The 14,565-nt window shown below is 33.8% G+C and overlaps 2 protein-coding genes across 6 annotated transcripts; one reads left to right on the top strand and one right to left on the bottom strand.

Annotated features, from left to right (window-relative positions):
* Positions 1-1,644: 1,644 nt before the first annotated feature.
* LOC103857303 (protein NUCLEAR FUSION DEFECTIVE 4) lies at positions 1,645-13,038 on the bottom strand. Of its 5 annotated transcripts, none has more exons than XM_033286672.1 (6): positions 7,711-13,038; positions 3,865-7,424; positions 3,346-3,704; positions 3,167-3,274; positions 2,025-3,077; positions 1,645-1,935 (listed from the first exon to the last, which is right to left on the bottom strand). In XM_033286672.1, the coding sequence occupies exons 1-2, from the start codon at positions 8,820-8,822 to the stop codon at positions 6,992-6,994; spliced, it is 1,545 nt and encodes a 514-aa protein (XP_033142563.1). In that variant the 5' UTR covers positions 8,823-13,038; the 3' UTR covers positions 1,645-1,935; positions 2,025-3,077; positions 3,167-3,274; positions 3,346-3,704; positions 3,865-6,991. The 5 variants fall into 5 exon arrangements, with proteins under 5 accessions (XP_033142563.1, XP_033142564.1, XP_033142565.1 ...); XM_033286673.1 differs by having other exon boundaries at positions 1,645-1,929; XM_033286674.1 differs by having other exon boundaries at positions 2,025-3,071.
* Positions 13,039-13,284: 246 nt separating this feature from the next.
* On the top strand, positions 13,285-14,560 carry LOC103857302 (protein LURP-one-related 7). The gene is made up of 3 exons (XM_009134473.3): positions 13,285-13,667; positions 13,760-13,966; positions 14,201-14,560. The coding sequence occupies exons 1-3, from the start codon at positions 13,443-13,445 to the stop codon at positions 14,330-14,332; spliced, it is 564 nt and encodes a 187-aa protein (XP_009132721.1). The 5' UTR covers positions 13,285-13,442; the 3' UTR covers positions 14,333-14,560.
* Positions 14,561-14,565: the final 5 nt, after the last annotated feature.

Below are 14,565 nucleotides of genomic sequence, written 5' to 3'. Positions count from 1 at the left end.
AAGTAACAATATCCTTAAGCTTGCGTGCTTGCTAGTCTTAGAATATCTTCAACCCCACTCTATAATTTACTGCAAAATGAAGTAACGAAGAAACAAAAAAGTGATTACTCAATTTATGGAGTGATTTTTTATTTTTGGTTCATACTACATTTATCACTCTATTTTTGGAGTAAATTATAGAGTGGAGATGGAGAAATTTATAGGAGAAGTTTTCGTAATAAATTTATAGGAGAGAATTTTTCAATAAAATTTATTTGTTTTAACGTAAATATATATATTAATGGGAAACAATATCAGTAAGATTTTATTTGACATGGCAGCAAAGAGTTAAAAAAAAGTATGCAATTTTTAGTACATTGAAACTTCTATAAATTAATAATGTTGGGACTACACCAAAACTATAATATTTTATTAATTTATAGAGATATTAATTTATCGATATATACTAATTGAACCAAAAATTTGATTTGAGACTATAAAATTATATTATTTTATAGAGATTTTTAGTATATATTAATTTATAGAGTATTAATTTAAAGAGGTTATATTGTATATTAGTATTGTTCGTCTGGTGGTAGTTCAGTACGAACCGGAGGTGTGCAAGGAATAGGCGGTGGACACATATTGATTTTCTTAGTTAAAGCCCCTTGATTTCCTTTATAGAGAAGAGCATAAGTAACTAAAACAGAAAAATGGAGGCAATTCAATGTCATTTCCTTTAGTATAATATTAAGGATTAGAATAAGTAACTTTTAAAAGAAAAACATGTATAAATGTAATGGATCTATTCTAATTACAAAAATATTTTGTTATGTAACTGAAACCCAAAGTTTAGTAAGGCATGGTTTAATAAATCTAGCCTAAAAATAATTTTTTAACTCGAGAATTTCTAACATGCGTTCTAAAAAAAGACAACGTGTTGTAGCAGGAGGAAAATAAAGGATAATATAACTTTATAAGTAGTCGGAAAAAAAATATAACTTTATAAGTATAGATTTCAAATTTTATATTAGCTAAAAATGTGATGTGCATGCCTTGTAATAATATATCCACATATAAGTATTATGCGGTATATTTATATTCATATCTTGTATGCAGATTTTAAAAGCATTCGAGTCATATTTTTATATTATAATGTTTTTTATAAGCTTTGAGATGTTCTCAAATTACATACCATGATTTCTTAACTTAGGAACAAATTCTTCAGCCTCAAACATGTAAGATTGTAGGTATCATAACAGGTAGTATAACATATCCACTTGTTGCATCAAAGAATGTAGTTATAAGTGAATTTTATTCAATTCCATGTGTGATTTAACCATACATAATTCTTATTTTCTTCTTGCATTAAATTTCAATATTAGAGTTAGAACAAAAAAATTTCTTAGCTGCGAGCTTTTTCATTAAGAAAATAGGTGGAAAAGCCACAAATAAAGAATAGAAAGACATCCTAAGTTACAGTATTCTCTTACGTTTGATCCAGTAGAGATATGCCAAAAAAAAAACAATCCAGTTGTAAGTTGTAATGTATTTGTAACTATATGTACATAGAAGTTTTTTATTTGGAAAAATTTAAGGTATTAATACAACTTGCTTTGTTCTCTAAAGTCTCATCAACCGCAGAACATATACATCTCAAATTAGTAAAAAGAAAATAAAATTTAATTAGTTCATTTCTACCTGAAACTGTTCTATTTAAGCATACATACATATCTGTAGGAAAAACATATATACAAAGCGATTCAGTGACCTGCAACTTGATGATTAATATTTGACTGGAAAAAGCATCTGATTCACTTTTCGGGTCGGTATAACCGTATAAGAAACACTCCGCAAGAAAACTTATAAGATAGTTCATTTCCATTGAAGCCATCTAACTGAGCCTGTCGTAGTCTTGTTCCAGCCACTGTTTGAGTCATGCCACACCAACTCCATCTATTCACACACATGCAAAAGCTTGTTAATTTTACAACCCCCAATTTAAACCACTTTTAAAGACAAATATTCCGAGTAACTCTACACACCTCTCCTATCATCACGTTATTGCTTTCTTCAAAGCCATATACAATGAGGTAACTTTATAATCAAGTAGTTGCTTTTAACATTACCATTTATCAAAGCACATTAAGAAAAAAGAGTTTTATAACATCACATACCAAAAGAATAGAGAGAAAGTTTTGTTTCATAACACATAGTAAGTAGTCTAACGAAGTTTAGAACCGAAGAAAAGTTAAACTCAACGGACCAAAAGTTTATATTCATTGGTCGGTTCTGATGAAACGTCAAAAATAATATTGATTTGATTGTCATAAAATATTTTTTTGGTAAAATTGTTCATATAAATTCACATGTTTTTATTTATGTTTTGGTTCCATTTTTAGCTGCATTTGGTTATATATGTTTGACCTGGTTTTTCTTTGGACTATAAATTCTCTGTATATTAGTATTTATTTTTGGCAATTTTAAAAATAATATATAACATATAACTCTGAAATATGCTCAAATAAATTAAATTAATATGAAAATTGGTTAATTTTGAATATTTGAATATTTGTGTGTTTGAACTGTTGTTGAATCTTTATTTTGGCTATTTTGTGTAGTTTTTAGATATTTTTTTATTTTTTCGGATAATAAAATCTTTTAGATAGTTGTGCAATATTATTTTAGAAAATAATTAAAATATTTAAATTTATAATTCTGAACCACACATACTTCAGAGAACTCTGAACATATACTACTTTTTGGGTTGGGTTATTTTGTTCAGCCCTAATTCTCTGTAATGAATATATAGGAAACACTTTCAAGTACTTAAAAAAAAACTCTCAATAAATCCTTTTTATTTTAGATAATACTAAAATACACTAAAACATATATACAAAGCGATTCAGTGACCTGCAACTTGATGATTAATATTTGACTGGAAAAAGCATCTGATTCACTTTTCGGGTCGGTATAACCGTATAAGAAACACTCCGCAAGAAAACTTATAAGATAGTTCATTTCCATTGAAGCCATCTAACTGAGCCTGTCGTAGTCTTGTTCCAGCCACTGTTTGAGTCATGCCACACCAACTCCATCTATTCACACACATGCAAAAGCTTGTTAATTTTACAACCCCCAATTTAAACCACTTTTAAAGACAAATATTCAGAGTAACTCTACACACCTCTCCTATCATCACGTTATTGCTTTCTTCAAAGCCATATACTTCAACGATTCATTCAAACCACACACATCAAGCACGTGCCGGAACCTTTTCTATGAATCCATGAACCTGAAAACAAAATTTTATCGACATTGGTTAGTGAGAGTTGATTAGTTATATTGCATAAATATTGGTTGTACCTTAACTCCCAGTTAGTCATGTGGACAAACTGTTGAGTCCCGGCTCCAATTACATGCTAGAGCCATATACCGTTGCAACGTCAGTAATGACTGCTCGTCATTCCTTATCTATCTTCTTAGCTACATGGAACCATTTTTTTCTTGATGGAACATGTCTACAACCACGTCAACGAAAGATAAATAAAACAATCAATACAGTGCATAAGATTTATGCTTAAACCGTCTCGTCTCTTCCCCGTGTAATCATCGCCAAGCAGTAAACTAAGAAGCTCCAAGACATAAGTTTTCGGGATGGTCTCTTCAAAGGCCTCATCAATTATGGCACATATATCTGATGCAAAGGGACTCACTCCTTACTCCTGCCAAAAAGAATAAAAATCAAACCAAGAGAGGTCGCACAAATTCAGAAAACTATCTCGAAGAGAGTCACAGCTCTAGCCAAAAGCTTCAGATCAAAATATTAGACACTCGGAATGAATGTAATCGTGGACAGGGTTAATCGGAGACAGATGTGTTTACCTTCTCATCACGGAGTAGCATGTCAATAATCATCAGTTCATCGCCTTTCTTCACATTCCTAGCTTCCCAGAACCTCAACAAACAGATTTCAAATCGGCAAGTAGGATGAAGGAATTCGCCATTGTGTAATTGGTATTTAGCACATACTATTCTTCTCGATCTCGTTGAAAGTTGTGTTGTTTATCGCTCGAAGTTGGGATATTTATAATGATAGCTTCAGTCTGATACTTTGGGAGGTGATGAGATCGAATGAATGCTTCGTGGGTTTAGTTACGTTAAAGGTCGGATTAAAGGAGGTATTAATGCAAGGTGGAGATGTTATGGTGAGTTGATCGGCGCTTTAGTTTTCTGGAATACTCACTGCTAATCGACGAAGTTCGCAGAAGAGAAGATGAAGAAATCTAAACTTCTGGGCTAGACAAAATGTTTTGTTAAAACCCAAATAAAGTTTGAAAATAATTAAAACAAACAGCAACACAGAAAACCCATCGCAGAGCCCATCACAAAGATACATCCGTAGACAGAATTTTGAGTTAGACACGTGGCGCAAAATGCCCTTCCTTCTTTGCTGACGTGGAGGAAGGATGAAAGAGCATAACCCAACTTTATTGTATAAGATAATGTTAAAGTTTTCGTTTTGTTGATTTTAACTAAAAAAAAAAATTTTGGTTTCTAGGAGAAGAGTTTTTCATTGTTTCTGTTCTATCATGTCCTAGTCCGAGCAATAAAAGTTTGGATTTGGGTAAGCATTTTAAAACCATCTTAAATATTAAAATATTTTTAGTATAATAATGATGGTTTATAAATGGTAACAAGTTTTTGTGAAAAAATGGGTAACAAGTTACACCCTCCATATTTTAAGGCTTTAAGCTTTGATTAACTTGAAAATATCACCATTAAACTTAAAGGGTGGTCATCAGATTTTACAGAATTTTCTATATCTCATATTCCAAAATCGATGAATGGCCGACACCCTCGCTAAAGGTGGAAGATCACGCGTATTTGGATCTCCTTTTATCAACTGCTTTGCACCGAATTAGCTAGTTCAAGCTGGTCAAGGGACTGCTTTAAAGTTTCTATTTGATGTCAAAAAAAAAAAACTTAAAGGGTCTTGTTTCAAATATTAAAAATGATTTCGTATCATTTGTCACAAAATGTGGCTACATATCTGTTGAGTAGCTTTGGTGTATAATTAATCAAGGTTGTGTATCTAAATAAAGTAAGGACCACGCAACACAAATAGATGATCTGATGTGTATGCCATGCTTAATTTGGATTTTTTGGAGTTGTCCTAGAATTGGGAGATAGAGACCTATTCCCGTGGCGTCATACTTGACGTTACGCATGCGTCAGATTAGTCTTGTTTGTATCATTAAACTATAAATATCAATATCAATGTCACAATCAATTAAGTAGGGAAGGAAGCAATGAGTAAATGTTGATGATGATGACATGACCATGCACATGAAGACGCGTAACCTATTCACTGAATCTTTCTTATTAGCTTAATTTGCTTTGCCATGTTTCTCTCAATCATACTCGTTTTGAAACTACTTTTTGACGAGGCAGCAAATCTTCATTATAAATTGTCTTGAAACTACTTTTTGACGAGGCAGCAAATCTTCATCTTCAGGAATTTATTGACTTTTCATACGATAAGTTCGAGAACATTCTTTCGAAGTACTTCGTTTCCGTCTTTTACTTTTGATTTTAGAAAATTGCCATTTGTTTTAAAATAAAATGTGGTTCGCCCAGTTGGTCCAGTTTAACTAGGAGATGATTATATTAGAACAACTGTTTTGATTAATTAATTTCTCATTTATGTTTAATATAAAACCAATATATATAATTTCTATGTACTATAGTAAAAAATTAATGGTATTTTAAAACTTATTTAGTAGAAAATTGATTGGTTCGTGTTCATATATTTTAAGTTATGATTTTACAGATTTGAGATTTTAACACGTTCACTCGAGATGAGTTGATAGATACTAGATAGCTAGATAAGTTGTTATCAAACTGAACCATTATTTTGTTGTAAAAAAATTGAACTATTACTAGAAAGGGTTTATTTGCGTAGTAATCAATTTTGAAAGTAAGTGTAGTCGTACAATAATTCATTCATCGGGGTTTTAAATAAATGTAAAATATGGTACCATTTCTACCAACATATAGAAGTGAAATAATTCTTAATAAAAAAAATCAGATATTTTGCTAATAAAAAATTATATATGACTTCAGCAAATAAGTTAGAATAATTCGCATATTTAACAAAAAAAAATGGTAATAGTAGTACAAATCACCAACCTAAATGCTGCAAAACGAGTATCGTAAAAACACAATAAAAAATTATTTTCACGTAAAAATTGTCATACATCAGTAATAGTGAATAAAATGCTTTAATGCATAGAATAAATATAGGTATGAAGCTCAAATCTTAAATTCTGCATAGCCGTAAATCATGCATGTCTTTATCTCGACCATATATTGGTTTAGGTGGCCTTCTCGTGGTTGAATACGTTCCCGTCGTCTCTCTCTCACAAAATGTTTTAAATGACGTCTAGTAATCACAGACGAATAAAAATATATGGACATAGAGTAATCCAAATAATCTGATTTAGGTGAGAGTATATTGATTAGTGTTGGGGTCCCATACAAAAAAAAAATTCACATCAGAATTAAAATCACTTGAATAACAGCCGCATGATCAAGATTCTTGGACACGTTCGAACCAGCGAACATCAACTACGCACCAACAGAATATTATGTTGGGATATATTAATTGGACTCACCCGAAAATTGCTATTGTCATAGTTACCACTTATATTGAAGCAAAGTCGTTTTAAATTCTTCAGCGTTAATAAATGATCACACTAATCTAGCAAAACATTGAATTTACTACCATACAAATAAAAAAAGTGGATCTTTAATAAAACTTTGATCTTTACATCATTGTGTAATATATCTCTATCTATTTCTTACTGCACGTTACTATACAAAAAAATTACTTTCCCACCGTTGGTGTAACACAAAACGCATAACTGTACACACAAAAATTTCGTTTTGGAACCAAAAAATTGATTCGTTAGATGAAGTGAGAGCTTGCGTGCATTTGTTGTGTTTCTCTTCATGGCTTCTGAGAGTAGAACTTGCGATTCCGTAGATATAAAACGGCAGCAAGAACGGCGGCCACAGAACTGAGCATTGCCCAAAAGATCAAAGTGGTTTGAAAGCAATACATCCCGTAACACTTTCCGTCAAAACGTCCGTCGAAGGAAGCTCCATCGCGGTAAACTTTAGCGGCAAATAAACCAAAAGCGAAAGAACCAATAGGAATGCTTCCGACAACAATGTTGTGGTTAACTCCAAAGTGTTGTGTCCCAAAAAGCTCTGCAGTCATTGTGACGGAGAGAGAAGTCAATGCTCCGGAGAAAACACCGATCATCGCCGTGCTGATGTAAAGAGCGACGTCAGAGTCAACGAGGAGGAGTAAAAACGAAGCAACCATCGCTACCAGTGAGACCGCCATAGAAACCGGGCATGATGGCATGTATTTGTTCCTGTAATAAATAAATAAAATAATAAAATTAGAATAAATTCCCAGAAATTGGGGGAAATAATTATAAAATTCTGGTCGATTTGTCGAATGTTGTTCGATGAATTAGACCAAACGCGTAGATGCAAGGAAAGGAAAGAATGCAACGTATGTTATAATTGGACGTGCTAGGTCAACGTAGTTGTATTATTATGGAATAATTGATTATGTTTTTTTTATCAAAATTTTGATTATGTTTTAGGTTGGTAATATTCCCAAGAGTAAAATGTAAAAAGTAAGTGGATATTGACCTAGAGAGGAAGTAGTCGAGTAACGAAGGAAGCAGGCGGCCGAAAAACCCGAACGAGGACGAGAGAGCCACCAATGAACTGGTCGCGGCGCAGCCACGAGACTCAGCGATCTGACCAAGATTGTTCATAAACACTAGCCCGACCGTTGGACCAAACAAATAAAGTCCAAAATATGTCCAAAAATCGAGTTTCATCCATAGTTTTGTCCACTCGACCTCTTCTTTAACCCCAACTATCGCCTTCTCATCATCAAACTCCTCTTCCTCTTTCTTTTCATCTTCTTCAAAAGGAGATTCAAAGTCGTACACCTTTTGCTGACTTCTCCTACAAGTCATAACCTCTTCGAGCCTAACTCCAAAAGGAATAGCCAAAGGAGCAAGAAGAAACAAAACAATGCCTACGAGTACTAAAACCGCGGGAGCAGGGAGAAGACTCGTAGCCACCGCGTAAATCCCCGTGGCTATAGTCACAGCGAAGAGAAAGATAAAACCCACTTTAACATCCCGAGTGGAATACGACGTAGCTTTCGCTTCTCTCATCAACATAGGAGCCGTCACGACACAACCGACCAAAGGAACTAGAGAGTTGAGCAAAAGATAACCTGAAGCGGCTTCGCGTTGAGACGAGTAGAAGAACGCGTGGACTATGTCGGTGTATATTTTCCCGCTCAAACCTTGATAACTTGCCGTGATCCCCACGGCGACTTGACGGTTCACCGGAAAGCTTTTTATCGCGACGATGTAACAAGCCGTGTTGATCCAGCAGATACTGTTTCCGGCCAAGAAGCTCAGCCCCCATATCTGATAAAACGATAACGTGAACATTTTTTTGACTATGGAGAGATACTGAAGACCGTAGCCGGCGAAACCTAAAGAGCCTCCGGCGAGAAGGACCAGGGGGAGAGGAAGGTGAACGGCGGCGATACCGGAGATGAATCCCAGGACTTTTCCGGCGTCGGAGGCGAAAGAGAGGTAGTTGAGTTTGAACTGAGAGATCGAGAGAAACTCTTTGAGCTGTGAAGAGTAAGCAGGGAAGCTCAAGTTGGTGCCGTTGATAGATTGAAGCCAGAGAAGAGCGACGAGGCTAAACCACCGGAGAACGTTCGGAGACATGTTCCTTGAGAGAGTGCTTAAAAGGCGGCTGGAAAAATAGAGATGGTGTATGGTTAGAAGATCACTCGTTGAGGGGATTTGTATTTATAATTGATGGGGAATCAGGGATTTTATATTTTTAATGGGGATTTAATGGGGAATCAGCATTAGTGTTGTAATAGTGAGAAGGAAGGTGTGGTTAGTTTTGTAATCAAGAAAAAGAAAGAAGAGAGAAAATTGGAGCTAGCTTAACTAATGCTGATGTTGCCTTTTAACGCTCAGTTTCAGTATCTACTAGCGTCTATGTACATTTTCTATTTATAATGAATGATCTAAGGTATTGGTTCAATGATTTGGTAGGAGTTTTGGTTTCTTACCAAATCCTCCCTTGTAAAATGCTTTAAAGTCCTGTACTGATGTGTATTCATCTTTTGCAAAAACTATTCAAATCATTTCAAAATCTCCGTTCATTAGAAGATAAAGATTTCTTTTAAAAAAAATTTAAAATAATTTTGAGTGATTATTTATAGTTAAAAATGAATGAATATAAGTACTTATATGGAACTTGAACAATTATGGAAGGCAAATTTATGTAAATTAAGAAATTCTAAGATTTGAACATAACAAAACAAGAACATCATTATCCAGGGGTTTTTAGGGCGGGATTCTTAGAGTAATATAATAAACTGTTTCTTAACTTTTAACTAAAAACTTAAGAAACTGTTTCTCAAAGTACTATTTGTTTGAGCTTCTTATACTCTAACAATTATATGGTTTAATAAATTTTTTATACAATGAAAACAAAAATAAAATAACCATAAGAGTAATTAGAATCGTCTCGGTATATAAAGAAAAATAAATAGACTTTTGAGAAAATATTCATGAGTTTGAACCAAGTGAAGAAATAAGTTAAATGAGGAAAGAACTGAAATAAAAGTAGGAGGAGCAAACAACTTTTACAAGAATCAAAATAAAGGTAAAATAAATATTTAGTGAAAAAATTTCAAAAAAAAATATTTTTTTAGCGAAAATTATATTGAGTGTATGCATTAATTGAAAATATCATGTCCTCGTTTTCTATCTTTCATCTTGTTTTTATAAATCAAAATCACGTTTCATTTTTCCACTTATTCCGCTAGATTTGGCATTTATTGGCATACACTTCTACGGGTTTGGAGCACACTATTGTCCTTACGAACAAGTTATTGGTTCAGGCGGGATTGACGTATGGTCTGCGCGTGTGGGTGTGTCCATGTCATTCATTAGCAGCTCAACTTCACTTTGTTCCTCTTTGCTCCGATTATGTCTTTTGTTTTGTTTATAGTGAATTTTCTTCTTAGATATTTTTATGAGATAGTGCCTTTTTGAAGAAATCCTAGCGTTTCGGTTTCTCTTTACTTCGATCTTTTTTGTTTCCTTCTAATGGCATATGAAACCTTTCTTAAGTGGTTGGAATCTACATTTTCGGAAGAGCGTCACATTGATCTCTTTATGGATGTGCAACTTCAGAGGCGATTGAGTTTAGATTCTGAATAAGGTGAGAATTCTGTGAGATTCCTCATTGTTTGTATTGTGTCTATGAGAATTCCTCATTGTTTGTATTGTCTCTATGAGTTGTATCTACATGCTAGGTATTATCCACGTTCATTTTCAGCCATCTTTTGAAAAAAAAAATAGCCAATTAGTCTCTCACTTCATTACAAACAACAAAAACAAACTTAGTCATGAATAAACGAAAGGAACAGAAAATAGGAGAGGTAGAGAGATTACTAATTAGATAGAAAGCCTATCTAGGCAAAACATTAGGCGTGAGTGTTACTAGAGGAAATATAAACTTAGGCGTGAGTGTTACTAGAGGAAGTATATAATTAGATATGAATCTGATATTTTCATTAAACTACATGTTTAAATAGAACGCTTATATCAAGCCGGCATCTAACAATTCATGTCCTTAAGAGAGAAATTTACCTTTGTGTGAGACTTCGATCAATACCACAGTTTGATAACATAGTTAAAAGGATGAAAAAATGGATTCCAGAAGATGGTTGAAAACTTGAAATTACATAAACCTCATTACGTAATTTACATTTGCCCTCAAGATGGAAATAAATATTAAAACTCGTATATTGCACGTCAACAACTGTAACTCTGTTCCGAACATGAAGAAAGGTTGATTTCAAGAAGAAAAAAAATCATGAAGAAAAGTTAAACAACTTCTTCGTGACACATCATAAACCAATCTCATTAGGTTTTAATCTTTTTGTATATTTATGTTATTATTTGCTAGTACGTATAGCCGGAAGTGCTTATGTTCAAGATAACATAAACATCAGTGAGCTTCGCGACCAAACAATCACGCAAACATCAAGTACAAAATGCAGTATTCAACTTCTACAGAAGATATTGATACATTATGGAACTTTAGTGATTTCTAAGAATTCAATGAATATCCGAGATACATTTAGTAGACATGCATAAACCTTCTAGTATCTAAACAAGAGACTCATAATCACCGTGTGTACAACCTTTGAGTTCTACTGAGGAGTCCACAAAGCATCATTTTTTAGACGCTGCAGCATTTCTTTTTCACATAATATAGTACGTACCTTTAAGGGTGTTTGATCATGTGGACTCAAGGAACTGATGAGAATTGGTTTATCCGAGTATTAAATCGTGAGATATGGGTCGGTGAGATGGTCTACACCATCTTTCTAAAATTCAGATCGGGTTCTACAAGGATAGGCGAAGACTCGCAACCAAGTAAACTTGTTTCATCAAATAACGCGGAGAGGACAATAGACAATATTGAGGACAGTAAACAATCACCAAACCAGGTATCACTTTCTTTATCTCATAAATATTTATTCTGTCTCAAAAACTACTTGTATATATATCTTCCATTTTGAGGTACTCAAGAAGTTCTATACCTTATAGATCTCTAAAATTGTGAAATTCTCCCTCTGTTTCAAAATAAATGATGTTTTAAAGAGTTTTTGATGTTTTAAAATAGATGATGTTTTCATATTTTAATGTACTTTTTAATTTTATCAAAAATTGTGTAACCAATCATATTTTTAATCTGTTTTGTGATTGGTTAAATAATTTTTAATTTATATTTTAATGATATTTTTATAGATAAAAGATAAAGTAAATTGGGAAAATACCATGCTAGTATCTTTTTAATTTATGTCTTAAACTTTTGACAGATATACTGTACAGTATCTTTTTCATATATGATTTATGCATACTATCGAATTTAAATACAGATAATGCAACGATGATACTATATATATGAACTGCTTCTGGTTTATTTTTCGTTTTCATATAAAATTTAAAACTCCAACTATACAAAATATATATTATAATAAAATAATACGAAAAATGCTTTCTAAATTCAACATTATTGGAAACACTTACAACAAAACACGTATTGTGAATAAATTTGTAGGGAATAAATACGACGCTATAATTCAACGCCTAAGTTTCATCATTCATCTGTACTTTACACAATGGTAGGTTATATTCAACTACTATTTTATGAAAGTCTAACCCATTAATTAGTATAGCCGCACAATTATTCAATTTCTTAGTATATAATAAAATTCACTAATTTACAATTGGCATATAAATACGTTATATAATGTCCACAACTATTAAAATCGTGATTGGCCTATACTGTCTTGCCTACTTTCATTCTCATTCACGTTTTATGATAAAAAGAAGAAATGCTAACTAATAAATAATGCCCTTGTTTCTCGGAAACGCCCACCATTGCAAAGGTTTAGGATCAAAACCGACTCGCCCGTCATTGACCTACTGTATTGCCTGTTGTCACTTTGTCCTATGATTTCTACGTGGAATCTATGCAATATTAAGATAATGAAACTCTCTCTCATTCCAAGGAAGTAAACGAATAAAGTATATATGAAGGAAGTACGAGAAAGAATGTTAAAAGACAGCAAGAAGTTGTTCCTCGTTGGTTGATAGATCCAACTGTTCGTTCTTCATCAGATAAATTCCAATAATTTCAGATCAACAACAACTCCAGTTGCCAGTTCGGCTTATCTTCAAGTTCAGCCCCTTTTTGGAGACAATTTACAAATTTTAATATCGTTACACTAAAAATTTGAATTTAGTTACGTTATGAATTTATGAACCTACAAACTCTGAATAAGTAAAAGATGGGAAAACAACTCCACTAATTTTATGAATTCTTATAAAATTTTATGAATTCTTCGGGGATGATGATACTCACTTTAATGCAAAAAAAACATACATATTTATTGATGGATCAAATGTTCAAAGTTAAATGGATCAAAAGATCAAAATGTCACCAATTAAGTCTTTCTCAAAATAAGTATGCAATTGTCCAATAAAAATCTGGGCCCGACCCATTTCAAAATTAAAAACTTCTCGTGAACTTAGCTCAAAACGGACTGGGATAAACGGGCGAGCAGGCTGTTATTAGAGTTAAATAAAATTAAGCAACCAGCAGAATTTACCAGAACTTTGGTCGATACTTTTCAACGACAATGTGTCGCGTTGACCAAAAAAACAATTTAGCGTTGAACATAAGCAGCCTTACTTGGTCCTGTCTCACCTTCATCTTCCAACTGCTAGAATCCCTCAGACTATGTGTGAATGGCGGCGGATCCAGAAACTCCCTACCACCCCGACCCCGAGGACCTCCTTCGAATCCCAGTCGATCTCTTCGCCTCCAAAAAGCTCCCCGGCCTCTCTCCCGGAGATCTAGGCTTCGCCGATTCCTCCGATCATCTCCTCTTCACCCTCCGCAAATCTTCTTCCTCCCTCAGATTCCTCCTTGATCCCTCCGGAGTTCCCCTTTTCTCCATCTCCCGCCTCCACGTAAGCACTTCCCCCCACGATCTTATCCTTACTTGTTTAACCTCTTAAAAACATTGAGTCTCAGTTTGGTCAGCAACTTATCTCTGTGTTAGAATGGAATGTGGGAACTACACAAAGGAGATGTCGGGAAGCGTAAGGAGCTGGTCCTGACGGTGAAGCGGACATCCAACAGATTCAGCAAGACAGAGTTAGATGTCTCTTTTGCTGGAGAATCTTCGTCGCAGCAGCGTCTTGTCATCAAAGGTTGCCCCTTTCAGAAATCTTGTACCATTTACAGTCAAGACTCCATTGTTGCGCAGGTAAAAACAAGAACTTTGTCGTGATTTCGATAGTTTTAGCTAAGACAAGAACATGTTATACTGTTTGGATCATGTGAGATGTAGTTTATGGCGAAGCATTGGACCATAAGATTGTATAGAAACACATTCAGTATTTGTTAGTTCATTTGAAGTCAGCATCATTTGGTATGTGTGTAGTATCTCTTCCACAGTTCTGATCAATGTTCATTTTTGATTTTTTTTTTTTTTTGGCAGACGAGTTTGATGTACAAGCTGAGGCAGATTTACGTAGGGAGGAGCAAGTTCCGGCTAACTATATTTCCTGGATCCATTGATCATTCTCTAGTAGTCGCCATGGTCGCCGTGTTTCTTCGAGGCAGAAATTGACAATAATACATCTTCATACTTGGTTTCTCATTGTAAAGGGGAAAATATGACAAGAAAAGGCATTGATCTTAGTACATTGCATTCTCAATGCCTTTTGATTCAATAGGCTCCGAAGTGAAAATGTAAATACGATGAGCTTTACATGTTCTCATTTCTATTATCTGCCTTAACATTGTAGTCTCTTTGTTTTTTTCTCTTTCCTTTCAAACATACATGAGTAGAAATTTTGGTAA

Source organism: Brassica rapa, chromosome A03 (assembly GCF_000309985.2).
Source record: "Brassica rapa cultivar Chiifu-401-42 chromosome A03, CAAS_Brap_v3.01, whole genome shotgun sequence".
In the NCBI taxonomy this organism is placed as follows: Eukaryota; Viridiplantae; Streptophyta; class Magnoliopsida; order Brassicales; family Brassicaceae; genus Brassica; species Brassica rapa.
The sequence above is the reverse complement of the archived record's forward strand: the minus strand, read 5'-3'. Positions and strand labels throughout refer to the sequence as shown.